Raw genomic sequence first — 27,246 nt, forward strand, 5'->3', positions numbered from 1 at the left:
TGCTCTGTAGAAGGACAACTCCCTCATACAGTCCCCAAAACACAGGAGAGGCTGCAGGAATACTTGGCCTTTTTCAGTGGCTAAATGCAAAAGAATATGTGGCAGTAGTGGGTGAACTTCAGAGAGTCTTTATTCCAGAAAGAGTGAGTCAGCACTTCCTTTGCAGACCAGCTTGAAAGCATTTGGGGTGATAGCCTGCTGAGTGCCTTTTATTGTCCAGTGTGTGTGATGTTCCCAGGTGGTGACTGCTCTCACAAAAACAAAAGACACCCCTCCCCACACTCCTCAGCAGTCAGGCTATGCCACTCACTGGAATAACAGCTCACTGGCTGGGGTTGAAAAAAGGCTAACACTGAGGGGCTGGCTGCATAAACCTGCATTAATACCAAAGGAGGCATCCACCTAACAAGGACATTCTCCTCAGTCCCCCTTTTTTAAAAATAAAAGGCTAATAATTTTATGGCATTCCTGCCTGGTGCAGACGGTTAAGCACTTGGCTGCTAACTAAAAGGACAGTGGTTCAAGTCCTCCCAGAGGCACCTCAGAAGAAAAAAAAAAAAAAAAATTTTTTTTTTTTTTTTTTTTAAGAAGGGCCTAGGAATCTACTTTAGAAAACTCAGCTATTGAAAACCCTGCAGTTCTACTCTGACACACGTGGGGTTGCCATGAGTCAAAATCGACTCGACAGCAACTAGTTAGGCTGGCTAGTCATTTTATGAAGAGCTAATACTGGGAGGCAAAACCAGGTGAACTGGATTAAGTGTTTAATTGTTAGGAGCAGTACCCGATTTGAAGATTTCCCTGTGGTTATTTACTGCCTTCCTCTCTGAGCGATAACATGGAAGAAAGGTAACTACAAAGAAAAAACATATGCAATGAGAGGAATTTATAAGTGGGATAGTAAGTGCAACTTTACAGAGGTTTTGATCCAACAATAGTGCTCAAGATAAAACGCATGAGGGGACATCTAGATCATGTGCCATAACAAAGTTTATTAAGAAAAGTTCTGTATCCCACTTTGCTGAGTGGCGTTTAGGCTCTTAAAAGCTTGTGTGTGGCCCTCTATGATACATCAATTGGTCCCAACCCACTTGGAGCAAAGGAGAATGAAGAACACCAAAGACACAAGGAAAGCATTAGCCCAAGAGACAAAAGAGTCACATAAACCAGAGACTCCATCAGCCTGAGACCAGAAGAACTAGATGGTGCCTGGCTACCACCAGTGACCACCCTGACAGGGAACACAACAGACAGTCCCTGACGTAGTGGGAGAAAAGTGTGGAACAGAGCTCAAACTTACGTAAAAAGACCAGACTTAATGGTCTAAGACTGGAGGAACCCCTGAAGCCATGGCCCCCGGATGCTGTGTTATCCCAGAACTAAAACCATTCCTGAAGACCACTCTTCAGACAAAGATTAGACTGGACTATAAAACAAAAAATACTACTCATGAAGATTGTGCTTCTTAGTTCAAGCAGATACACAAGACCAAACTGGTGGCTCCTCTCTAGAGGCAGGATGAGAAGGTAGGAAGGGACAGTAGCCGGTTGGATGGACACAGGAAACCCAGGGTGGAAAGGGGGAGTGCGTGTCACATTGTAGAGATTGCAACTAGTGTCACATGACGATATGTGCATAAAATTTTGTATGAGAAATTAACTTGAGCTGTAAACTTTCACCTAAAATACAATTAAAAAAAAAAAAAAAGATGAAATGCAATTTGTCCCAAATAATCATCCCCAGGAACTCCTTCAAGTGAGTGACTAATTCATAGGAAGTTTCACAAGCTAGGTAGATACCATGCTGCTGACTTCAGGATCAGTGGAATGGGGTGCTCCAAGCTCTGATAAACTTGTACCAGAATATAATCAACACACTGCTTCCTTCATTGAGAAAGTTTTGCATTGAAAAAGATGTCACAGCTGAACTAAACAACATGCTTAGTGATGCCGTTGTTTACATTGTGGCTCAGGGTTTCTTTCTCTCCCAGTGACTGGCAGCAGACACTCAGTTGACCAAGAGCATGTCTATGGGCCACACTTGGGGTAGCACTGTCTTGCAAGGCAGTTGGTCAACCATTCATTTTACGGTGAGGAAAATGAGTGCAGAGAAGCTAAGGGGCTTCCTTGAGGACATAGCTAGTTAGTCACACAGCCAGGACTCCTCTCCTTCCTCCCAGCTTGGTGGGTGATCTGCCAGTTGCTTCACCATTTAGGAAAAGCAATTAGAAAAAGGTATTACTCAGAGTAAATTGGACAGTGTAGTCAAGGACATCAGTTTCTCTATTTGTGTGGAGACCAGCATGTAGAACCTGAATCAAGATTCAGGAAAAGGAAAAAAAAAAAAAAAAAGGAAGACACTGACAATTTCACTCTCTTTAAATATAGAAATTGCTGCAAAGGTAGTCAAAAGGTACAGACATTAAATTTTAAGAAAAGGGGTTTCAGCCTAATTAAAAAAAAAAAAATTATATAATATTAGTGTCTTGGCATCATAACACTTAACATGACTGAAGCATTCACCCAGTGGGAACAAACTCCAGGAATACAAGTGTTAGTTTACCTTCCAGGTGACCCTGATGCTTTGAGATGATATGGGCTCCAGGTGAACTTCCTGAGGTGGGCCATCAGGAGCTGTAAAGACCAAAAACCCACAGTAGGTTAGAAATGAGCTCTTGAGTAGACTGAAACCTTCACAGCAATATACAGGCCTGGAAGACATGCCCGTGTTTAGCATAGAGAAATATATTTTTTAGCTTTAGTGGGAAAAATCAATTTTCCCAAGTTACTGTGTACCGTTTGTCATGTTTTCTTCCCTCGTAGAAAATAGGAATCTTGAGAACTATCTGCCATTGTATTCTTTCTCACCATGTTTTTGACAAATTGATGGACAAACCCTAAGATTGAGAAAGTTAAGTGGTAAAATATGACATTGTAAACAAAATTTCTTTTAAAGAACTCGTTTATGATGACTGTAGAAGACCCTTCTCTTTCCTGGTGAAGTCATATTCAGTGATATAACATTAGGGTTGCTCAAGTTGCTTAGAGCCACTGGAGAGGGGGAAAAAAAAAAAACTATCCAGGAATCTTCCACCTTTCAGTTACTTTGGTGACTTTAGTTCTCCACAGTTTCCAACTAAAAACTCCTGCTAACCAGGGGCCATATCCACAGACGGCAGAAGCAAAATGAAAGAGTGAAACAAAGCATGCAACTCATACCAACCTATTTCCATTGTTTGTGCCATAAACCAGGGAGTCACTGAGTGTCATGGACTGAATCGTGTCATCCAAAAATATGTGTGTCAATTTGGCTGGGCCATGATTCCCAGTATTGTGTGACTGTCTACCATTTTGTCATCTGATGTGGTTTTTCTTTGTGTTGTAAATCTTATCAGTATGATGTTAATGAGATAGATTAACAAAAGTTATCCTGATGAGATCTACAAGCTTAGATTGTATCTTATGCCAATTTCTTTTGAGATATAAAGGACAGAAGCAAGCAGAGAGACAGGGGAACCTCATGCCACCAAGAAAGCAGTACTTGGAGCAGAGCGTGTCCTTTGGACCTGAGGTTCCTGTGCTGAGAAGCTCCTAGACCAAGGAAAGATTGAGGACAAGGACCTTCCTCCAGAGCTGACAGACAGAGAAAGCCTTCCCCTGGAACTAAGGCCCTGAATTTGGACTTGTAGCCTACTAGGCTATGAGAGAATAAATTTCCCTTTGTTAAAGCCATCCACTTGTGGTACTTCCGTCACAGCAGTGCTAGACAACTAAGAGACTGAGAGACAAACCCAGTCACTTCCCAGTTACAACCAATTAGCATGTATTAGAAATTTACTAAGTCTACAGGCATTATGTGAAGCTAAGAGATAAAAACATGTTTGTCAACCAGAGTATAATCTAATCAGAGCAATCAGTGCACATACCAAGAGAAAAGAAACCATACAAAGGAGCATACACTCAAGCATCTTCTGAGAAGTAGAAGCAAATAGAAACAAAAGTTAGAAAGGAGATGCCCTTCTGAATTAATAAAATGTGGGTACGACAATTTTGAGGTCACTGCTGTATTGTAAAGGAGCCATTTCTGCAGACATGAGGATACAAGTTGGCAGAAGGTTGAGAAGCACATAGAGATATGACAGCAGAGATAGCAAATATAAACAAAATTTGAAGAGTTTGGTGGTTCAAGTCCAATTAAATGTGCCTCAGAAGAAAGCCCTAGTGATCTATTTCCAAAAAAAAATCAGCCTTTGGAAACACCATGAAGCACAGTTCTACTCTGACACACACGAGGTAATCACGACTCAGAGTCGACTTGAAGGCAACTGGTAAAGGAGAAGCCAGGTGGAGAAAAAGCTACTTTGTTTTCAAAGAAGGCGGACATTTTGGGTGGTAGTATGCCATAGTTGTTATATCACTGGATGTTTGACTGTTTTTGCCTGAGTCTGAATTCTGGTTCTATCATTTATCAGTTGTGTAGATTTTTGAAGGTTACTTCTCAGTTTATTTCTCTGTATAATGGGATAATAGAACGTATAGGGTTATGAGAACAATGTGCTTAATGAATATAAACAATAATAGTAACTACTATTACTATTATTACATGAAGAGAAGTAAGGGGAGAAATTCAAATAATAATAAGAAAGGGTAACTCTGAAAGAGCAATGTCCTGGCAGAGACATGAGAGGTTAGACTCAAGAGCAGAGGCTGTTGAGTGGGTGGGCAGAGCAGTAAGTACCTCTGGGGTGTGAGGAGGGAGGAGATACTTGGGAGGCCTTGTTGTTGTTATCTGCCTTCTAGTTGGCCCCCAATTCATGGTGAACCCATTTACAACAGAACAAAATGCTGCCCAGTCCTGCACCATCCCCATAAACAGTTGCAGATCAGACCATTGTGATCCACAGGGTTTCCACTGGCTGATTTTAGCAGTTGATCGCCTTCCTATAGGGAGGCCTTAGGTAGACTTATTGGTTGAGACCAACCCAAAAACCCAGTGCCGTAGAGTTGATTCTGACTCATAGTGACCCTATAGGACAGAGTAGAACTGCCCCATAGAGTTTCCAAGGAGCACCTGGTGGATTTGAACTGTGGACCTCTTGGTTGGCAGCCATAGCACTTAAGCACTACACCACTAGGGTTTCCTGTTGGTTGAGGGGACAGGTTAAAACCTGATTATCTTCTCTATTTTCTCAACACAATTATAACAGCCATAGTCTGGCTCTTAGAAATTTACATGAAGGATACAATGCTGTCAGTGATAGGAAAATACCCACATGTCTACAAGGAAGACCAGTTAATATGACTTTTATTCACATTTACTCACTAACCACTAAGGCCAAAGATGAAGAAATTAAAGATTTTTTACCAACTTCTGCAGTTTGAAATTGATCAAACATGCAATCAGGATACATTGATAACTACTGGTGATTGGAATGTGATAGTTGGAAACAAAGGAGAAGGATCCATAGTTGGAAAATATAGCCTTGGAGATAGAAACGATGTTGGAGATCTCATGAAAGAATTTTGCAAGACCAACAACTCTGCAAATACCTTTTATCAACAACATAAACATTGCAAATACCTTTTTTCAACAACATAAATGGCAACTATGCACATGGACCTCACCAGATGGAATACACAGGAATCAAATCGACTACATCTGTAGAAAAAGATGATGGAAAAGCTCATTATCATCAGTCAAAATAAGCCCAGGGGTTGACTGTGGAATAGACCATCAATTGCTCATATGGAAGTTCAAGTTGAAGCTGAAGAAAATTAGAATGAGTCCACGAGAGCCAACGTACGGCCTTGAGTATATCCCACCTGAATTTAGAGATCATCCCAAAGATAGATTTGACGCTTCAAATGCTAATGACTGAAGACCAGATGAGTTGCGGAATGCCATCAAGGACATCATACATGAAGAAAGCAAGAAGTCATTAAAAAGATAGGAAAAAAAGAAAAGACCAAAATGGATGTCAGGAGAGACTGAAACTTGCTCTTGAAGGTTGAGAAAACAAATGGAACAAATGAAGTAAAAGAGCTGAACAGAAGATTTCAAAGGGCAGCTCAAGAAGACAAAGTAAAGTATTATAATGACATGTGCAAAAACCTGGGGTTAGAAAACCAAATGGGAAGAACATGCTTGGCATTTCTCAAGCTGAAAGAAGTGAAGAAAATATTGAAGCCTCAAGTTGCAATACTGAAGGATTCTATGGCGAAAGCATTAAATGATGCAAGAAGCATCAAAAGAAGATGGAAGGAATACACAGAGTCACTATACCAAAAAGAATTGGTTGACATTCAACCATTTCAGGAGGTAGCATATGATCAGGAATCAATGATACTGAAGGAAGAAGCCCAAGCTGCACTGAAGGCATTGTCAAAAAACAAGGCTCCAGGAATTGAAGGAATGCCAGTTGAGATGTTTCAACAAACAGATGTAGTGCTGGAAGCGCTCACTTGTTTAAGCCAAGAAATTGGAAGACAGCTACCTGGCCAACCGACTGGAAGAGATCCATATTTATGCCTATTCCCAAGAAAGGTGACCCAACTGAATGCAGAAATGATAGAACAATGTCATTAATATCACAGGCAAGCAAAATTTTGCTGAAGATCATTCGAAAGCAGCTGCAGCAATATATGAACATAGAACTGCCAGAAATTCAAGCCAGATTCAGAAGAGAATGTGGAACCAGGGATATCATTGCTGATGTCAGAGGGATCCTGGCTGAAAGCAGAGAATACAAAAAAGATATTTACCTGTGTTTTATTGACTATGCAAAGGCATTCAGCTTTGTGGATCATAACAAATTATAGGTAACATTGTGAAGAATGAGAATTCTAGAACACTTAATTGTGTTCATGAGGAACCTGTATATAGATCAGGAAGCAGTCATTTAAACAGAACAAGAGGATACTGTATGGTATAAAGTCAGTAAAGGTGTGTGTCAGGACTGTATCCTTTCACCATACTTATTCAATCTGCATGCTGAGCATATAATCCAAGAAGCTGGATGATATGAAGAAGAACTGGGCATCAGGATTGGAGGAAGACTCATTAAGAACCTGAAATATGCAGATGATGTAACCTTGTTTGCTCAAAGTGAAGAGGACTTGAAGCACTTACTGATGAAGATCAAAGACCTTCAGTATAGATTACACCTCAACATAAAGAAAACAAAAACCCTCACAACTGGACCAATAAGCAACGTCATGATAAAAGGAGAAAAGATTGAAATTATCATGGATGTCATTTTACTTGGATGTACAATCAACACTCATGAAAGCAGCAGTCAAGAAATCAAATGATGCATTGCATTGAGCAAATCTGCTGCAAAAGATCTCTTTAAAGTGTTAAAAAAGCAGAGATGTTACCTTGAAGACTAAGGTGTGCCTGATCCAAGCCATGGTGTTCTCAGTCACCTTACATGCATGTGAAAGCTGGACAATGAATAAGGAAGACTGAAGAAAAATTGATGCCTTATGAATTACGGTATTGGTGAAGAATATTGAATATACCATGGCCTGCCAAAACAATAAATAAATCTGTCTTGAAAAAGTACAGTCAGAAAGCTCCTTAGAAGGAAGGATGGTGAGACTATGTCTCACATACTTTGGACATGTTATCAGAAGGGATCAGTCCCTAGAGAAGGACATCACGCTTGGTAAAGTGGAGGGTCATTGAAAAAGAGGAAGTCCCTCAACGAGATAGACTGACTCAATGGCTGTAACAATGGGCTCAAGCATAACAATGATTGTGAGTATGGTGTAGGATTGGGCAGTGTTTTTTTCTGTTGTACATAGGGTCGCCATAAGTCAGAACTGACTCGAAACCACCTAACAAAAACAAAAAGTCAGGGGCTCAGAATGAAAGATTGACGAAAAAAGATTACGGGCTTAAGGAACAGATCACTGCTTGGAAAATCGCTGTGGTTTATTGAAAATATGGGCTATATATCACTCCATCCCCTCCCCCCTCCTCATCTGTCAGTAGAGGCTTGTGCGTTGCTATGACGTGGAAAAGGTTTCAGCAGAGTCTCCAGACTAAGACAGGCTAGGAAGAGTGGCCTGGCTATCTACCTCAGAAATCAGTCATGACAACCCTATGCATCACAACTGTCCGATTCCCAACCAATCTTGGGGATGGTGCAGGACTGGGCAACTTCCATGGTGCATGGGTCGCCGTGAGTCAGGGGCTGACTGAACCGCAGCTACCAACAACGACAACAACATTAAGCAACTGTAATATGTAAGAGAACCAGAGAGAGGAGGGAGAGTGAAGTGTGCAGACATCCCCTACTCCTGCACCCTCAGGTGCACACTCTTGCTGAGGCCATCCCCGAGATCTGTCCTCAGTGTCTTTGTCTTCTGGCTCCACTGCCACTGTCCTCATCAGGGTTCTCAGAGTCCCTCACCTGACAGGCTCCCTGACGCCCTCCTGTGGCCCAGCCTCCATGCCTGGCACCAGTTTTTATTTCGTTCCTAAAAAGTAACTCTAGTCTTGATATTACCCCTTGAAAGGGGAGATGGCCACAGAGCACACTTCAAACCTTTCACCCGACATAGTGACTATCCACGTCTGTGTCCTGCCTTCTTGTCCTGCAGGCATCATGAGCCCCAGGCCGACGTAACCACAGCATGCCTGACCCTGGACGGCTCCAAGCCTTAGCCCTTGAGCTGTCTTCTCTTTCCATCAGAGTCTCCTGCTTGGCTTGGGAGCCTCCCACAGCTGTGACGTGGGTTCTCCTCATGTTTGCACACTGGTTTTTGCGTGTCTGCCACCCTGCCCCACCAAAGTCTAAGCTCCCTAATGCCAGGAACTAGATCCAGCACAAGTCCTTGCTTTTGGGGGGATAAAAGAATTTGCAGATGCTGAAATCACGAACGTGCCATCCCCTCCCTCCACAGGTTACCTGGACAGCTGACTTGGGGGTGCTGCTGCCTCTTGGATTTATTAATCCCTTGAGTGGAAAGGCTCTGCTGGTACTTAAGTTAAATTCCAAAACCATGACCAAGGGAGAGGCTGGATCCAGCGGATTCTGAGAATTTTGTGACTGCCCTGCATTTAAGTTCTGCTCACAGAGTTCAGCCCTCTGCACGCAGGAGCCTTCTGATATCAGACCCAAAGAAAACACATAGAATGGGTTTCTCTCTCACGCTGACAATCCCGTGGTCCACGAGAAGCATGCAGTTCATCCGTAAAATCCTTCCCGAGAAGTTCTTTTGAGGTCTGATAACTATTTGGGTGCTTGGTTACTCTGATTTAACTGTGCTAAACCCAATTCAGCAAGAAGCCCATTTGTTCCGAATCAGGCAATTCCAGTGTCACTGCCTGGGCTTGGGTGCAGCTTTCTCAGGAAGATGGCGGACAGTAGTCACAGCCTTATTTTCTTGTTGAGATCAATTACCAGTTAAAAACAAAGGCACTAGTATGAAAAACCAAAAACCAAACCCATTGCCGTTGAGTTGATTCTGACTCATGGAGACCCCATGTGTTACAGAGTAGAATTGCTCCATAGAGATTTCTTGGCTGGTCTCTGGGTGACACAAATGGGTTGTGCTTGGCTGCTGATGGAAAGGTTGGAGGTTGAAACCCACCCAGTGGTCCCAGTGGTCCCACAGAAGAAAGCCCTGGCAATCTGCCTCCATAAAGGTGATAGTCAGCAAAACCCCATGGAGCTCAGTCGTACCCTGGAACACATGTCATTGCCATGAGACGGAACAGACTTGATGGCAATGGGTTTTGGTTTTTTTGTTTGTTTAATCCTTACAGAAGGAGATAGAAGGCCTTTCTTCTGTGGTGCTGCTGGGTGGGTTTGAACCACTGGGTGGGTTTGAACTGCCAACTTTTAGGTTAGTAGTCAAGCACAAACCATTTGTACCACCCAGAAATCTAGGCTATATTAGAGTATGCTGGTATATAAAAAAAAAAAAAAAGGCTGGTATAATACATACAAAAATGCCCTAGACTTCATTGGAAAACATAAAGCAGGTGATGTGGTCACGGATCTATGACAATCTGCTTTTCTGATTTTGTCTGGTATTTTCAGAAAGCCCCTGCTAAAGAGGTGTAAGGGTAGTGGTCTGCGTTTCCTGGACAGACATGCCATCTTTAAGAGCATAATACCTTTATTGGAGTCCACAGGTGTTGCAAACAGTTAAGTGCTCAGCTACTCACTGAAAGGCTGAAGGTTCAAATCTACCCAGAGATGCCTTGGAAGAAAGTCCTGGCAATCTACTTCAAGAAGATCAGCTACTGAAAACCCCTTGGAGCAGAGTTCTACTCTGACACACACGGGGCTGCCATGAGTTGAAGTCAACTCAGTGGCAACTGGTTTGTTTTTTTGATTTTAATACCTTTACGGCTTAGCCTACCAATACTGTGGTGCTTTGTTAAGAATTTCTATATTGGTTTGTCTAGTCCTTGAAGTGAATGTATTGGTGTCCCTCCTTTCTCAAAAATTAAAGTCAGAGGAACAATGTCATCGCTGGACAGCAAAAACATATCATACAGGTAGTCCCTTACTTAACCAGGTATTTGAGTTCTAACTAACAGCGTTGACGACCATCCTTTTCTTTTCCTATGATACGTACTACATACAATGTTGTAGCACGTAATTTGCTGATGTTATTATTCTCAGATGTTCACTTGCTGATGTTCAGTTTTATGACATGATGTTCAAGACTGTATAGCAGGCTATGGCCTGGTCTACAGTGAAGTTGGTGTTGACGTCAGGAGTCCTAACGGGAAGACAGCTGGGTGATCGATGCTCAACTCTAACAGCTTATGGCAGTTGAACTGCACATACGTCCGCCAGCCGGTAGACTCCGACTTATAGTTACAACACTGTTGGTGAATACATTGCACATCAGGCCTATGGCTCGGTCTTACTCATTCATAAGATGCATCAGTTGTTAATTTGAAATGCAGTATTTGACTTACATCAGAATTGGCTTACGACGCAGTCTTTGGAACAGAACCCTGTCATAATTTGGGGACTACCTGTATATGCACACATTAGAACTATGCTCAATGTAATTTAGGAGCCCTGGTGGCACAGTGGAAAACCCGGTGGTGTAGCGGTTAAAAGCTATGGCTGCTAACCAAAAGGTTGGCAGTTGGAATCCACCAGTCGCTCCTTGGAAACCCTATGGGACGGTTCTACTACGTCTTATAGGGTCGTTATGAGTTGGAATTGACTCCATGGCAACAGGTTTGGTTTTCGTGTTTTTTGGTGGCACAGTGGTTAAGAGCTTGCAGGGAGCTTTTTGTTTGTTTTTTACATGAAAGAAACTAAATTTTCCATTCCAAGGGTCTAAAACATTATTTATAAAATAAACATTTTTTATTATAAAAAAATTAGTCTTCTCGTAAGCTGTGATTTTCCCCCCATAGGCCCTCATTTCTTTGTAAACAGAAAATTTCTGTAAAACTATGGTTTTACAGATCGAATTGCCAATGCTAAAAGCATTGAAGATCAACCATTCTGTATCCATTTACTTATCTAAATTGAAAATTGTGTTGACACTTAACATTTAAGAATTTATTTATATGATTTCTTTTTTTAATGGAAACTTCTTTTATTTTCTTTATTAAACCAGAATATTATATTTAACTTCTTTTCTGTGGAAGGAGAAGGCTAAAGGTAAGGATTGACAATGAATGTAATTTCCAAAACAAATCCTTTCTGCACTTCTACAGAAGCCAAAGGCTATTCAATCTGTAAGATAGTCAGTTATGAGTAGACTAAATTTGGAGCCCTGGTGGCATAGTGGTTAAGAGCTTGGCTGCTAACCAAAAGGTCCACAGTTCGAATCTACCAGTTGCTCCTTGGATACTCTGTGGGGCAGTTCTACTCTGTCCTATAGGTCACTATGAGTTGGAATCAACAGCAATGTTTTTTTTCTTTTTTAAAAAAGACTACATTTACAATTTCTAAGATTTTTACTAAGTAAGACAAATTGAGTAATTCTCGGTGGCTGAAGATCCAGCAAAGATAGACTCCTGTTCATGGCCACACCCACGGGTCTCCACGCAGTCTCCTCTTGGTCATTCCTCGAGGCTCGGCAAGGCTTTCTGGTGGAATGGTTCCTCCCTGCCCGCTTGCTCCCATTAGCTTCTGTTTTCTCTGACAGCCCCTTTGTAGCTTCCGATGGACTCTCCTCTCCCTCCTGCTTCCAAACAATTTGCATCAACACTGAAGCCTGGACCCTCTGCTCTGCTCTCAAAATATGCTGTCTCCCAATGATCAATCTCCTGGCTTTAACTAGACTCTTGAGGCTTAATTGTTTATTAAACCAGATTGAATCACCCCAGTGAGAATCCCTCCCAAGTTGCACTTCTGCTTTCCTTATTGGGGGAATTTATTGAGGGCTAAGTGATGCAAACAGTTAAGCACTTGGCTGCTAACCGAAAGGTTGGAGGTTCAAGTCCACCCAGAGGTGCCTCGGAAGAAAGGCCTGGAAATCTACTTCTGAAGTGTCAGCCATTGAAAACCCTATGGACCACAGTTCTGCTCTGACACACATGGGGTCACCATGAGTCAGAGTGGATGGCAACTGACAGTGGCGATGGAAGCAGGGAGGGGACAGAGTGTCCCAGATAGGCAGTGGGCTGCATTTTAAATCGGGCCATCAGGCTGGGATTCGTTGAGGATATGATAACTGAGCAAGGATTTGAAGGTGGTAAGGGAGGTGATGAAAGAACATTCCAGACAGAAGGGTGGCTAGTGGGGGTGGGGGGCTTCTATCTAGCACTTACGAGAAATTGCAAAGAGGCCAGTGATTTTTTTAGGTTTAATTTCCAAAGTCTCTCCAAACTGAAGCTAGAAAAAAATGACAACACATTCTGGAACCAGATTACTGGAGGTATGGGTGTCAGGTGTGCACAGCTCTTCTCGCTGGGGGAACTCTGTGCATGTCACTGTTTTGGTGAATAATACCATTGATGTCACACTCAGCTCTAACACGAGCTGCTGTTAAAATGTTTTTCAATGCCTGTGACTTTTTTCTTTTCTTAAGCCTTCATCATACCCTCCCTCTTTCCCTCAGCCTCTAGCTCAGCACACAGGAGACTGTGCTTCCAAATGGAGCTGCTCATGTGGGCTGTGATGAAAGGTGATGCAAAGACCATTTACTTAATGACGGATACAGTGGAAACCTAGTGACTCCGTGCCGTGACCCTTCCCTAATCCTGACCTTCCATTCTCTGATGCATCTGTGAAAAGCTCACTGGTTTCTCAACAAGGTCCCTGCATAACTGAACTCCAATTTCCATGGACAGCCTCGTAATGAAAGCGATGAAGGAATCAACCGCCCCAAGCTCGGTCACAGGCACTAAGTGACACATGACCTTCAGGGTGCAGCTGCTAATGGAGAAGTTGGTCTTTCGAGAGAGTCAGCTGAAATGTGACAGGCTGATTAGTGTCAGAGGAGCCCTGGCACGTCAGGCCACACTTCTAGTCCATTAAGAGCTAACCTCACAAACTCTGACAGTGTCTCCATTTACTCTGGTGACTTCTCTTTTTGGGGGGGCCAAGGGCTGTTGGGGGGGAGCCAGCAACAGAGTGAAAGAAAATGTGATCTCTGCTCTGCACCTGTTCTCTGAGGTCAAGTGTATAAAATCGTAAGATAATCCTTTCACACTCTTTACATAAAAATAAACTCGATATTGCAGAGTTGGAACAATACTGTTTTCTAGCCTTAGATAGAGCTATTATGTAAATAGCAGCGATTCCTTCTTCATTAAGCTTTGCAATAGATACAGCAGGAATCCAAAACTCAAATGCTCACGGTGGCACTATCTAAATCAGGGATTTGCAGACTTTTTCTGTAAAAGGCCAGACAGTAAATATGTTAAGATTTGTGGGTCACCTGTATTCTCTGCCAGATCTTATTTTTTTAAACAACCCTTTAAATTTGTAAAAACAACCTTCTTAAACAGGCCAGATTTTGCCCATGGGCTGTCGTTTGCTGAATGAGGGGGGAGGGGTGGTAGTTATGGTTAATCGGGGATATATGGAAGCCTAATTAATGCATTCAGACTGTGGTGTTGGTGAAGAATATTGACTATACTGTGGACTGCCAAAAGAATGAACAAATCAGTCTTAGAAGAAATATGACTAGAACATTCCTTAAAAGGTAGGATGGTGGGACTTCAACTTAATTACTTTGGACACATCATCAGGAAAAAAACAATCACTAAAAAAGGATATCATGTTTGGTAAAGTGGAGGGCTCACGAAAATAAGGCAGACCCTCCCTGAGATGAATGGACACAACAGTCACAACAATGGTCTCAAACACACCAACGATCATGAAGATGGCGCAGGACCAGGCCATGGTTTATTCTGTTGTACACAAGGTCAACATGGTCAGAGCTGACTCAAAGGCAACGACAACCAAGAGGAATCATTTCATACTTAGCTCCAGCTTATTATTACCAGGTAAGAACTCAAGAAGAACTGAAAATTTAGAATTTGATCTGAAATTGAAAATATTAAAAATCAACATCTAACAAGGGAAAGGTTAGTCCAAAGGACTAATGGACCACATCTAACATGGCCTCCACCAGACCGAGTCCAGTACAACTAGATGGTGCCCGGCTACCACCACTGACTGCTCTGACAGGGATCACAATAGAGGGTCTGGGGCAGAGCTGGAGAAAAACGTAGAACAAAATTCGAACTTAAAAAGAAAGAACAACTTGCTGGCCTGACAGAGACTGGAGAAATCCTGAGAGTATGGCCCCTGGGCACCTTTTCAACTCAGTAATGAAGTCACTCCTGAGGTTTACCCTTCAGCCAAAGATTAGACAGGCCCATAAAACAAAATGATACTAAAGGGGCACACCAGCCCAGGGGCAAGGACTACAAGCAAGAGGGGATGGACAGGAAAGCTGGTAATAGGGAACCCAAGGTTGAGAAAGGAGAGTGTTGACATGTGGGGTTGTTAACCAATGTCATAAAACAATATGTGTACTAAGTGTTTAATGAGAAACTAGTTTCTTCTGTAAATCTTCATCTAGTACAAAAAAAAAAAAATTGGCATCTAATTCAAAGGGTTTACAAACACTGTGCAGATTCAAAGGAAACATACATGCAGCTCAAGTCTGCTGTGGGCTGAAGTTTATGACCTGGGACATGTTCCACCTGGATCAGAACTGGCTTAGAGAATCACAGTCTGACGGCTCAAAAGCCTCCTGTGGTTGGTGCTTAGAGCTCTGATGGGTGGGGCTTACTCTTTCTTCTGCTTTTTTCCTCCCTGTGCTTCCTAGCTCTACTCTTTGCCTTTCTCTAATCTTCTTGTTTTGTTTTGTTTCTTTAATGAAGTCTTCCAAAATTTCAATGTGGATTTCATCCTACCATATATTTTCTCATATCACGTACATACACGCACATTGCTCGTGATTACACACATTCTAAAGACAATCCTTTGAGATGTGTTTATGAATATCCAACCTATATATACTAAGTCATCTCCCTGGTGTGAGACACAGAGTAGAACTATGAGTAGAATACAGTTCCTGGTGTTGAGGGGTCACAGGGTAATCCAAAACACAGGGGTCCATGGAAAAATGATGATACACCTCAAAAGCTATTGTTAGAAAGACATCTGACAACGTCTAGTGGGAGGAGGCAGGAACTCCATCCAGGGAGACTGGAAAAGATATCACATGGGGTGAGGGAAGGGGCACCTTTGGCCTTGTTTTGGAAAAAAGAGTACATAAAGGGAGATACAAGGGCTCAGAGGGTCTTCCCGGACAGAGGGAGAAGCTGATATGCACAGGATCATGGAGTGGGGTAGTCATGAGAGGTCATCATTGGGCCGTGGGTGCATCGAGTGTGACTCCCACGGTAGTATAACCTCACAGACTCAGTCCCTTGGCCAGGTGGCTGTGAAAGGTGTTCTCAGATTCCTGAGACTTGGGCAGTCTTAGTCATCTAGTGCTGCTATAACAGAAATACCACAAGTGGATGGCTTTAACAAACAGAAATTTATTCTCTCACAGTCTAGGAGGCTAGAAGTCCGAACTCAGGGCACCAGCTCTAGGGGAAGGCTTTCTTTCTCTGTCAGTTCTGGGGAAACGGTCCTTGTCATTAATCTTCCCCTGATCTAGGAGCTTCTTAGCACAGGGATCCCAGGTCCAAAGCACACGCTACACTCCTAGCTCTTTTTCTTGATGTTATGAAGTCCCTCTCTTCTCTGTTCACTTCTCTCTTTTATATCTCAAAAGAGAATGACTCAAGATACAACCTAATCCTATAGATTGTGTTCTGCCTCATTAACATAACTGCCTCTAACCCTACCTCACTAATATCATAGAGATTAGGATTTACAACACATAGGAAAATCACATCAGATCACAGAATGGTGGACAACCACACAATACTGGGAATCGCGGCCTAGCCAAGTGGACACATATTTTGGGGGGGACACAATTCAATCCAGAACAGGCACTATATTCATAAAAATGAATTTGTCCACCACTTCCATCTGATGATTCTCACTGCTTGAGAGATGACCTCTTTTTATTTTGGTGGTGGGTAGTAAGGCCACCTCAAGGTGGTTACAGTTTCTCAAAGATGTGCCTTTGGGCAGTGGCAGCCATTGCAGGCATTTCTGATTAGATCTTTTGTCAGGGTTGTGGCACTCTGGTCTACCTGAGACACAGCAGGAAAATTACTTTCAGATTTCAGTTATGGAAACCTATGCATCAGGACAGAGGCAAATTCTGCTTTGTAGCTTTACATTGCTCAAGCTTGTTCCTTTCCTTTGGCTTTTCCTTGGCTTGTCTCAATGTAAAATGAGAGCAGCTGTGGGGGGCAGCCAGTAGCTAGCACCCACAAATCCAAAAACCAGCCCTGGAGCTGGGGAGGAGGCACCTGTGTACGTCTGCGGAGATGCTAGGCAACTGCACAGCAGCCTGGTGCCTGGAGCAGCTGGTCACCTGGCCTCCTGGCTGGGGAGGAAAACGCTGCCATGGTAACTGCCAGCCGCAGTGGAGGTCACAGAGGGAACAAAATAAAAAGCAGCAACAGCAGCGTTAAGAATGGCAATCAAGAAAGCAGGAGCAAAACGTACCACCAGAAAAACACAGCTACACCGAGAAGGTTGTGGAGACGGGGCAGGGTTAGAAAAGGGGATTAACAAGAAAGGAGATGTGTGTGGTGTTAAAGACAACATGTGAGTAGGAGGGGGCAGCTCCTTCTTCCTAAATATGTAGCATAGTGAAACCCCACAGAGCCAGAGGGTGATTACAGTAATCACTGGGTAGTGCAAACGGTTAATGCGCTCGGCTGCTAACTGAAAAGTCAGAGGTTTGAGTCCACCCAGAGACATCTCCGAAGAAATGATGGTGATCTACTCGCAAAAAATCAGCCTTTGAAAACCCTGTGGATATACACGCAGAAATTGTTGCATTGGTATATATTTTGTTACGTTTCCACACAATTAAAAAACAAAAAAACTATGGAGCACAGCTCTACTCCGACACACACGGCATCTCCATGAGTTGGGGTCAACTTGACAGCTACTGGGTTTTTTTAGAGGGTTATTTTATTTTTTGCATTATTTACATAAGAGTCTGTCTTTGCAGAAGCAGATAAACACTCACTTCCCACTTATATCTGAGGAATGCAGAGAACTTTCAAAGCTTGGATTTTTTTTTTAAATTATTAAATATATTCGTGGTAAGAAGGAGAAAGGCATCATTTTGTGCATTTTACATATCAGAAGTGATACACAGTGTAACCAAGTTTCAGAAACAGGGCCACCCTCAGACTTTTAAGCATCAAATCGTTCTACCATCCACTCCTGAAAATAATTTTCAAGGACTGATGCGTTCCAGTGTTGAGACATATGTGCTTTTTTGTAGTTCGGGGAGAATTGCAAATTTTAATGTATTTCCTTGAGAAAAATACTGGCTGCATATATCAAAGACTTACAATTTTGCATTTGCTCTAATCCAGCAATCCTTATTTCTTAGAGTTTAACATAGAATAATCTTGGGAATGCCAAAAGATATACCACAAGGATGTTCATTACAGTGGTGTTGACTGCATTTTTATGCAGATAACGCACACCTTCTACGCTGGTTTGCCAACCTCACCCTCCGCCTATGAGACATTTTTGTAAGCACACTATGCTAATTTTTTTTTTTTTACAGTACCATATAAAAAAAATTGGCATAGCAGCACCTATGAAAATACCTCGAGGGCAGAGGGCACAACTGGCAAACCAATGTAGAGGGCCCACGTTATTTGCATAAAAATAAGGTATAATAGTGAAAAAATCAAAGCAACTTATTATCTAATAACTGGAGGGTTGTTAAATAAATGTTAGAAGATATCATTACAATTTGTGGAAAAGTATTTAAGAGATATGTACAAGCAATTTGTATTTGGAGCACTATTAATGAAGGTAACAGAGAAGTAGATGGTGGAGAACAAGTCAAGGTCAACCTGGAATCCAAGCTAAAATGAATCGCCAGTGGACTCCTAGTTATCTGGGATGGCGATCACCTTAATCACGGTGATGAAGAAATAGGAATAGAGTCTTGTGTCCTCCCGATAAAACTACAGTAGGTAGTGCCTGGTTGGCGCTGATTGCAGGCAGGGAAAGAAGCCAGGTTTGGGAAATAGGCTCATTTTTTTTTTATCCCCCCAAGAGATGATCTAGCTCCTGGCTCCTTACTTTTCCTTCTTCAGAGAAGCCCAACATAGCTTGCTTCCTTCCCTCCTGCCAGGACGTAGGCTGACATCCAGCATTCCTTGGCCCCTGCCTAATCATCCAGTTCTTTGCAAACTGGTTAACTGCACTCCCTGACAACCCAAATGGACCACAGTGTCAAGAATGTGTGCAATTGTGTGTATGTGTGTAGGTGTGCTTGCTTGCACATGTGTGTGTATGTGATGAAATCGGTTACAAAGGTAATTTAGTAGGTTATATCCAAATTTTTTTTTTTTTATCCAAAGGATCATAGGTTAGCTCTTGGTAGTAAAATTATGGAAGGTGTTTTGCCTTCTTTAATATACTTCTCTGCAGTTTCAGAAATTTTTAACACTGAATATGAGTTACTCTGAAATAGGAAAAAAGAGCAATAAAGTTTATTAAAAGATACCAACATCCTAGTCAATTAAAAAAAAAAAATATATATATATATAAACCTTCTCTCTTCTCCACTCTCCCAAGCAGCTTCCCAGTTGTGCCCTCCTCCCCACCTTGGTTTCACAGGGCCATATGCAAGAAATACACTCATGGTTCTCCCATCAACCTGGATTCATGCATCCAAACAAAGGAATTGTAAAAAGAACGTGATTCTTTTCACCTCTCCAGTCTGTTAGTCCCATACATCTTTCTTTAAGTCTGGGATATGAGAACCTTGAACTAAACCCTACTGGAAAGAGCAGTGTCCTCAAAGTAGGAGGTGGAGCACGGTCTGCGATTTTTCAAGGTCACAGAACTATGGAGACCACTCATCAAAGTCTCCACCCTGGGTGGGCAATGTCTGGGTCTGCATGCAACCATCAGAGCCCTAACAGTGAGCTCCAGGGCTCCTCCAGAGCTGGACGCATGCCCAGCCAGGCGTACCTGCCTCGTCCGCGGTGATGGTGAGCTCGTTGCTGGGCTCGCTCTTGCCGATCCGGTTCTTGGCATACATGCGGATGCTGTAGGTGGAGGAAGGGTGGATATCAATGATGGTAGCCGAGTTCAGCTGAGGGGAAACATCTTTGGTTCTCTGAGCAGAATCCCAGGAGTCTTTTGGGTTTTGTTTTTCAAAAAAGAAGAGATAGAGACGTGAGTTTTTTTTCTCTGCCTTTGAAAGTTTGCAAGTAGGAATCAAACACAAAACCAGAAATGAATGTAATGCCCGTTTGACATATGAGGAGTGACGCACAGTGCACCCAACTATCAGAAATGAGCATAAAACCACCCTATCGCCCACCCTTGAAAATAATTTTACTTGAAAATAATTTTCAAGGGTTGATAGGTTCCAGTGTTGAGATACAGGCACTCTTTTGTAGCTCAGGGAGAATTTTATGTTCATTACACAAAAACTGTAATGAACCTAAGAAAGAAGGAGAGAAAGAAAAATGACAACTCAGGGTTAATTTTATCTGGCAGAGTTGGCCATCTGAGAGACCTGATATCACAAGATCATTATCCCAACCATGGGAACAAGGGCTGCAACTGAGGGGCTCAGTGGAAACACAAAACAGGTGGACTTGTAGCGATCACGTGGGAAATGCCAGTAGAGTGGAAAACAGCTACTTCGAAGCACTCTTTGTACAAGATTTTATGAATTATGGTTTCAATATCTATCCCCCTCCCCCCAAAAAATTCCTGGTTCTAAACAGTATGTGAAAATCAGTAAAACTCAGGCCATGGAAAAGATTCTTTCTTTCCTAAATGCAGAGCAGTAAAAATGAAATATTTACATAGAAATTAATATCAGTCTCCAGGATAAAAACTGTCTACCAAACATATTTCTCAATTTTTGAAATCCTGTAGGCTCAAATCCTTTGCTGTCGGAATGATTTTTCAACCATAGCTAATTTTAACAACAGCACCGCCTTGTTTGAAGAGCGATCATTAAACCAGTAATAATATGTACCGGGTGGTTTTAGGGCTTCAACCAAGGATGAGAATGTCAGTTAACAGTTCTTATTTTAAAGAGTCCAGGCACTTGCTGACTAGGGTCTTCGAGGTGGGGAAGCTCCTTGCAGTAAACAATTTAGCTTTTGGTCCTGGTTCCTGAAAGCAGGACCACACCTGAGGATGATCAGCTGGAGGCCCGATGCCGACTAAGCCTCAGGACATGATGTCATCTATCATGGCCATGGAGCCCTGGTGCTGAAGTAGTTAGGAGTTTGGCTGTTAACCAAAAGTCAGCAGTTCAAATCCACCACCTGTGCCTTGGAAACCCTATGGGGCAGTTCTACTCTACTCTATAGGGTCACTATGAGTCAGAATTGGAATCAACTTGGTGGCAACAAGTTTGGTTTTCAGTTATCATGGTCATATGGTGAGGCCAATAAAGGCCTTGGAATATGGAGGCTCAGTGGTGCTTCCTGGGTGGTAAAAGTGAATATCTGCTCTCAGAACGGTAAGTGTGTCCTCTGGGGACATGGAAGCTCTGAGCCCAGACCTTTCCCAGACTTTGCCCGTTGGCCCTGAGTAAATTTCAACCCATAGTGACCCTACAGGACAGAGTAGAACTGCCCCATATGGTTTCCAAAGAGTGGCTGCTAGATTTGAACTGCTGACCTTTAGGTTACGGCAGCTGAACTCTTAGCCACTGTGCCATCAGGGCAAAAATAAATGTGCATTTAATACATAGATGAATAAACAGAAAATATCCAGGCCTCTGAGTCCTTGAAATGATCCTGCACCCCTTTCCATCCCCAATAATGAGTATAAAAGTTTAAAGGTAACCATAAATGCAAGAGATTTTCCGGATTTGTAGAAAAAAATAATGTGATATGACATTGCTTGTGAACGCTCTAACTTGTCAGTGGGAATGGAGCATAATAGAAACTGACAATTTGATATTCCAGTTAAGAGAGAAAGTATCATCTGAGTCAAGAAGATTAAAGGTGAAAGAACATGACACAGAGAAAAAAAATCCAAAGATGGAAGAGAAGGGTTGTGTTAATACAGGACAAAGGAAGAGATGAGGCTTTGTACAAATAGAGTACACATAACTATGAGTCTTGTCCCACAAAGACAAAGCCAGACCTGCTAGAGAGGATGTTGAGGACAAGAAGAGGGAACCAGAGGCACTGCAAGATGCAGAGAAACTCACTTACTAGCCCCAGAAGGAGATGAGTATGGTGACTGGTAACTCTGCCTACAGTGGTATGTAAGTTTCTGGAACTGACAGGGCCAAGGAAGACACAGTGGTCTTCACTGGAGGATGTGTCTAGGAGTGGCTGAGAGCCCGATGACTTATATTAATGTCCACTAGCTGCCTCCACCTCCCATCAATTCACCTGAGTATGAACTGCCCATATGGGAGGACCAAGGCAGGAAGGCTTGGGCAGGAAACCAAAGGTCCTTGGAGAAGGGGCCATGTTTTCACTCTTTCTTCCTTGTAATGACTGTGTTTTGAAAGAGAAAGATGGTGTCAATGATCATAATTTCTAGAGTATGGTTTAACATACCATAGGGTGGATTTTTAGCTATAGGTCAAGAGCACTGAGAAAGAATACGTTATTCTGAAGGATTTTAAAGTTACTATGAATGGAGAAGGAGGAGAAAGTCTAGATAAATCCACTCTGGCAGATGATATGACAAGGAAAGAGGAATGAAAATGAGAAAGTGACTGTCGTGAATAGAGTTGGAAAAGGGGCTCAAAGCGTGACTTTTGATCTCTGATACTGATTGGCAAGCAGGTAGACCATGGGTTACAAACACAACGTGCTTGAAAATATAATAGCAGGCTTTAGAAACAATCACACAGAGGTCCTGAGACTTGGTGGGATGGAACTGAAATTCAAATATAACCGGAAGAACATGCGATATACAGAACAAAGAAATGTCTTACAAGTAAATCACAAACAAAAAAAGTATGCCAGCAAATCCAGGAACTTGAAGGTAAAAGCATGAACAGAGAGAGTTTGGGTAAGGATCTAAACAGGAAGGGCGAGGCATGAAATTTTGGGGGAATTTATTACAGGTCTCCCAGCCAAATGGAGGAGGTAGATGATGGTTTTAGATGTAAAGATGCAAAGGGAGCCTAAAGGAGGCGTATAGTCAGACTTAAAGTGGGTTTAGCAAGGGGACTATTTACGGAGGTGTGGGCTGGGTGAAAGGAGCCCACGGAGATGGTGAGGCTCCCAAGCACTAGCAAGGGTGAGAAGCTGTTCCTACTCTAGGCCAGCAGAGGCAAAGGGAGGAAGCAGTGCTTCTGGAGTCTAGACAGCCCTGGAACCTGAGCGTACCTAGCTTAGTAGATAAGGAGTTTTCCTACTTTGGTATGTAGCCCGTGATCAACTCATGTGTTTGAGGATGCTGGCGAAAATGAAAGGTCGTGCTGAGATTTCAGTCCCATGTAAATTCAATGCAGCAAACATGCACTGAGCATTCTCTACACGCCAGGCACCGTGTCAGGTTCTGGAGATTCAGGGGCACACAAAATCAGACGCAGTCCCTGCCACTGGGGAGCCAATGGAAGAATTGGTGGATATGGAGGATTCTTAAACAGCGAAGGAATGGTTTAACAAATGCCAATGGTTTTAGCGACATTTTATTTATAAGCATCTGCATGCATGCTTGAGCAATAATAAAAGCTACCATCTATGAAATGCTTCCTGTGTGCTAGACAATGGTTTTAAATTAAATTAAATGTGTTAAATGTAAAGAGTATTCACCAAATATGTGTCAAGTGCCTCCCATATGTTAGCAGGTATGCTAGATATTGAGGACAACAGGTTGGGCAAAGACAGACCTCACAGAACTTCCAGGATGGTGGGGATGACATATGTGCATCCAATTACCATGGAGACGAGCATGTGATTCCACAGAATGGCGCTCACCAGAAGGAAAGGGAGATGAGGCTATGAAAGCATAGGGTCACGAGGCCTGGTCCCATGTGGACCAGGGATGCGTCCTTGAGGACGTGATGAAAAAAGTGCATCTAGGAGGGAGGTGGTGGTGACTGGGCGGTTCAAGGAATGAGGGGGAACCTTCTGGCCAGAGGACAGCCTGTGACCTTGGAGGGATTCTGGCCACAGCCCTTTGAGGTAGATGCTGTCATGTCCCACTTAACTGGTGAGCACTGCAGAGGTGAGGAAGACAGGTCCGTGGCTGGAAAGGGACAGGCCAGCAGGGAGCCCAGGACAGCTGGCTCTGGAGCCCCCTTGCTGAGCCACTGGATCATCACCAGGACCTGGAAATGCGCTGAAGACAGTGGGTGGGACAGGCACTGCCTACTGGCATGCTGCTCCACAATTAGGCATTACATGTGTGTGTATTAGCAACAACAGTTGGGAAGCCTATTGTCCTGGGTCCCAGCATAGGCCAAGCCATTTCCCAGTTGTGTGATCTGAGCTATTCTTCACTTCTGCACTCGAGAGGCAGCAAGGCACAGTGGGTAGACCGTGGGCTCTGACACTTACTGGCTATGTTACCCAAGCTCTCTGTGCCTCAGTTTCCTCTCTGTAAAATAAAACTAATAATAATTTCAGCTTCATCAAGTTGTTGTGAGTAGTACATGAGTTTAATACATAAAAAGACCCTGGAACAGTGCCTGGCACATTTGAGTGTCTGCTGTTGTTATATTAAACAATGGACTATTTTGCATAGTGGATGTACTTCGTGCTCTTGCAGAATTGAGCATCTTACAATCACTCTTTGGAAGCCTTGGGCAACCTGTGCCTTGCATGTCTGACCCTGCAGGACTGCCCGGACTAGGAAGGAGTGAGTCTTTTCTGGCTCAGAAACCACCTGCTGCGGAGGTACTATGGGCATAGCTGGGCCTGGTGTCCAGGCATGTGTCTTGAGTGGGATCAAGGGCAGTGGAAACTAGAGATTTCTGTGATTACAGGACTATGGGGGCTTGGTTCTGGAGTTTCTTTCTACAAGATAATGTTGGGGTCAGGCGGCGTGGACAGTGGGATCTGCCATCTCCTCTCTAGGACTTAGTTCTCTTCTACCTAAAATGAGACACCTAACACCTGCCACCTATGTGTCATTTAGACATTGTGAAGATCGAATAAGACACCAAATGCAAAAGCATTCTGACACAGCGGGGTCCTATACCAAGGCAAGGCGTTGTGACTCCTTGTGAAATTCAGTGGGTACTGAGGCTGTTCTCTCTGAAGGAAGTGCAGTGAGGAAGTCACACCTTAGTAACTGCAATAACTTCATAGGGATTTGTAAGAAGTCTCCTTAAATATCAACGACTGCAGAGTTTGTGGGGGCCGGGGGCGGGGGAGTTCATGTTCAATAGCACACCACTAATCTCATGATGCATCGATAGGTTGGGATGAACCTGAAAAGGTAAATTGGACTGCAAGGATGAAATTCGGTCCCTTTCTAAAAGAGCATCACAGTTTTACAAAGTGATTCACGGGTTTTCTTCCTTCCTCCCTCCCTCCCTCCTTTCCTCCTTCCTTCTGTCCTTCCCTTCCTCCCTCCCTCCCTTCCTCCTTCTGTCCTTCTTCTCTCCCTTCCTCCCTCCCTCCTTCCTTCCCTCACTCACTCCCTCCTTCTCTCACTCACTCCTTCCTTCCCTCACTCACTCCTTCCCTCCTTCCTTCCCTCTCTCCTTCTCTTACTCACTCCCTCCTTCCCTCCCTCCCTCCTTCCATCCTTCTTCTCTCTCTTCCTCCCTCCCTCCTTCCTTCCTTCCCTCACTCACTCCTTCCCTCCTTCCTTCCCTCTCTCCTTCTCTTACTCGCTCCCTCCTTCCCTCCCTCCCTCCTTCCATCCTTCTTCTCTCCCTTTCTCCCTCTCTCCTTCCTTCCTTCCCTCCTTTCTTCCCTCACTCACTCCCTCCTTCTCTCACTCCCTCCTTCCTTCCCTCACTCACTCCTTCCCTCCTTCCTTCCCTCTTTCCTTCTCTTACTCACTCCCTCCTTCCCTCCCTCCTTTCCTTCCTCTTTCCCTCACTTACTCCCTCCCTCTCTCTCTCCCTCACTCCCTCCGACCCTCACTCACTCCCTCCCTCTCTCCCTCCCTTCCTTCCTCCCTCACTCCTTTTCCCCTCCCTCCTTTCCTTCCTCCCTCCCTCACTCACTCCCTCCATCCCTCTCTCACTCCTTCCCTCTCTCCCTCCCTTCCTTCCTCCCTCACTCATGGTAGAAGAATATGGCTCCGACTCTCCATCACACAAGGGTATCTTTAATCAGGCCATGATGTGAAAAAAACAACTTGAAAGCAACCCAATGCCACAGACTTGGCATTAACTGACCTTTTTCCTATGTTTTTGGCAATGACTAGGTGGCACAAATGGTTGACATGCACAGCTACTAACCAAACTCTGGGTGGAGGTTCAAGTTCACCCAGGGGAGTCTCGAAACAAAGGCCTGGCAATCTACTTCCAAAGGTCATGCCCATGAAAATCCTACGGGACACAGTTCTACCCTGACACACGAGTTCGCCAGGAGCCTGAACTGACGTGACAGCAAGTGATTTTATATTCCAGCTTTCAGCAGTCACCCCTCCTGTGGGAGTCTCCCGCAGTGACGGCCGAGAGACGAGAGACGGCAGGGCTGGGACACTTGAGGGAATACATGGGGAGGAGAGAGGGTTAAAGTTAGGCCTAGGAGAATTCACTTTTTTTTTTCCTTTTCCTTTGGTTCAGACTACTAGACAGAGTGCATTATATCCAGCTGTCTGGGGTCTGGATAATCCTTTTTATCTTCTTTTTACAGATGCATGGAATAGGGCATATGGTGGGTTTCTTTCTTTTTTTTTTTTTTTAACATCAAGGAAAGTAGAAGGCATTGGACTTTCATAGAAAAGCAAAATAATTTCTGACCCTTACAGGCTAAGAAGTCTAATGGCTGCTTCTTGTGGCTTTGATAAATGCTTGCACCTGTTTTCTAACCGCTAAACTGTGTAGCCAATTAAGGGGACTGCCAACACCGAAGAGCAAACCTGGCTCCCACAGAGCGCTGTCAAGCCTGTGATCTCCAACACCGACTCAAGGAGCCTCAAGAAATCACCTAATTGGGCTGAAATCTGCATGCAATTTTAGAGATAATGAATGGTGGGGGTCCTGAGAGGTTCCGATGTCAATGGCCAGGTATACATGGAGAAGGGGCCCTCGGTTTCTCCTTCTTACACCTAATCCATCCACCTGATAAATAGTTTTTGAGTTTGGGGTATGCACCGGGTCAGTGACACACACTAAAGACTGAGACGGGAGTTCAGTGAGAGAGGCTGACTGGGCCCCAGGGTTCCAGGTGCCTTGACTGGAACACCCCAGGAACAGGATTCTTTCTTGTAAGGGCTTTAATTCTTTTCTCATTGCAGAAGGAGAAAATGTAGTTTGAAATCTCCCATCTCTTCCAACTACCCTTTCTTTTCCCTCCCTTTTCTGGACCTCCTTTTTCCTGAGGTAGGTAGTGGGTAGTTGTTGTTAAAAAAAAAAAAAAAATTTTTTTTTTTTTTTTTGGTTGTTGTTAGCTGCCATCAAGTCGGTTCCGACTCATGGCAATCCCATGTGTCAGAGCAGAACTGCTCCAAAAGGTTTTCAATGCCTTTTGAAAGCAGATCACCAGGCCTATCTTCCGTGG

The 27,246-nt window shown here is 43.5% G+C and overlaps 1 protein-coding gene across 2 annotated transcripts in view; it reads right to left on the reverse strand.

The window, feature by feature from the left end:
• The window catches only part of DSCAM (DS cell adhesion molecule), a 774,401-nt gene that overhangs the window by 162,625 nt on the left and 584,530 nt on the right, over positions 1-27,246 (reverse strand). For both annotated transcript variants that reach the window (XM_023559109.2, XM_064279473.1), the window contains exons 14-15: positions 19,592-19,759; positions 2,563-2,633 (exon numbers count right to left, since the gene is read on the reverse strand). In XM_023559109.2, the coding sequence (XP_023414877.1) occupies positions 2,563-2,633; positions 19,592-19,759 (239 nt within the window). The remainder of the gene's footprint in view (positions 1-2,562; positions 2,634-19,591; positions 19,760-27,246) is intronic.

This window comes from Loxodonta africana, chromosome 2 (assembly GCF_030014295.1).
Source record: "Loxodonta africana isolate mLoxAfr1 chromosome 2, mLoxAfr1.hap2, whole genome shotgun sequence".
Lineage (NCBI taxonomy): Eukaryota > Metazoa > Chordata > Mammalia > Proboscidea > Elephantidae > Loxodonta > Loxodonta africana.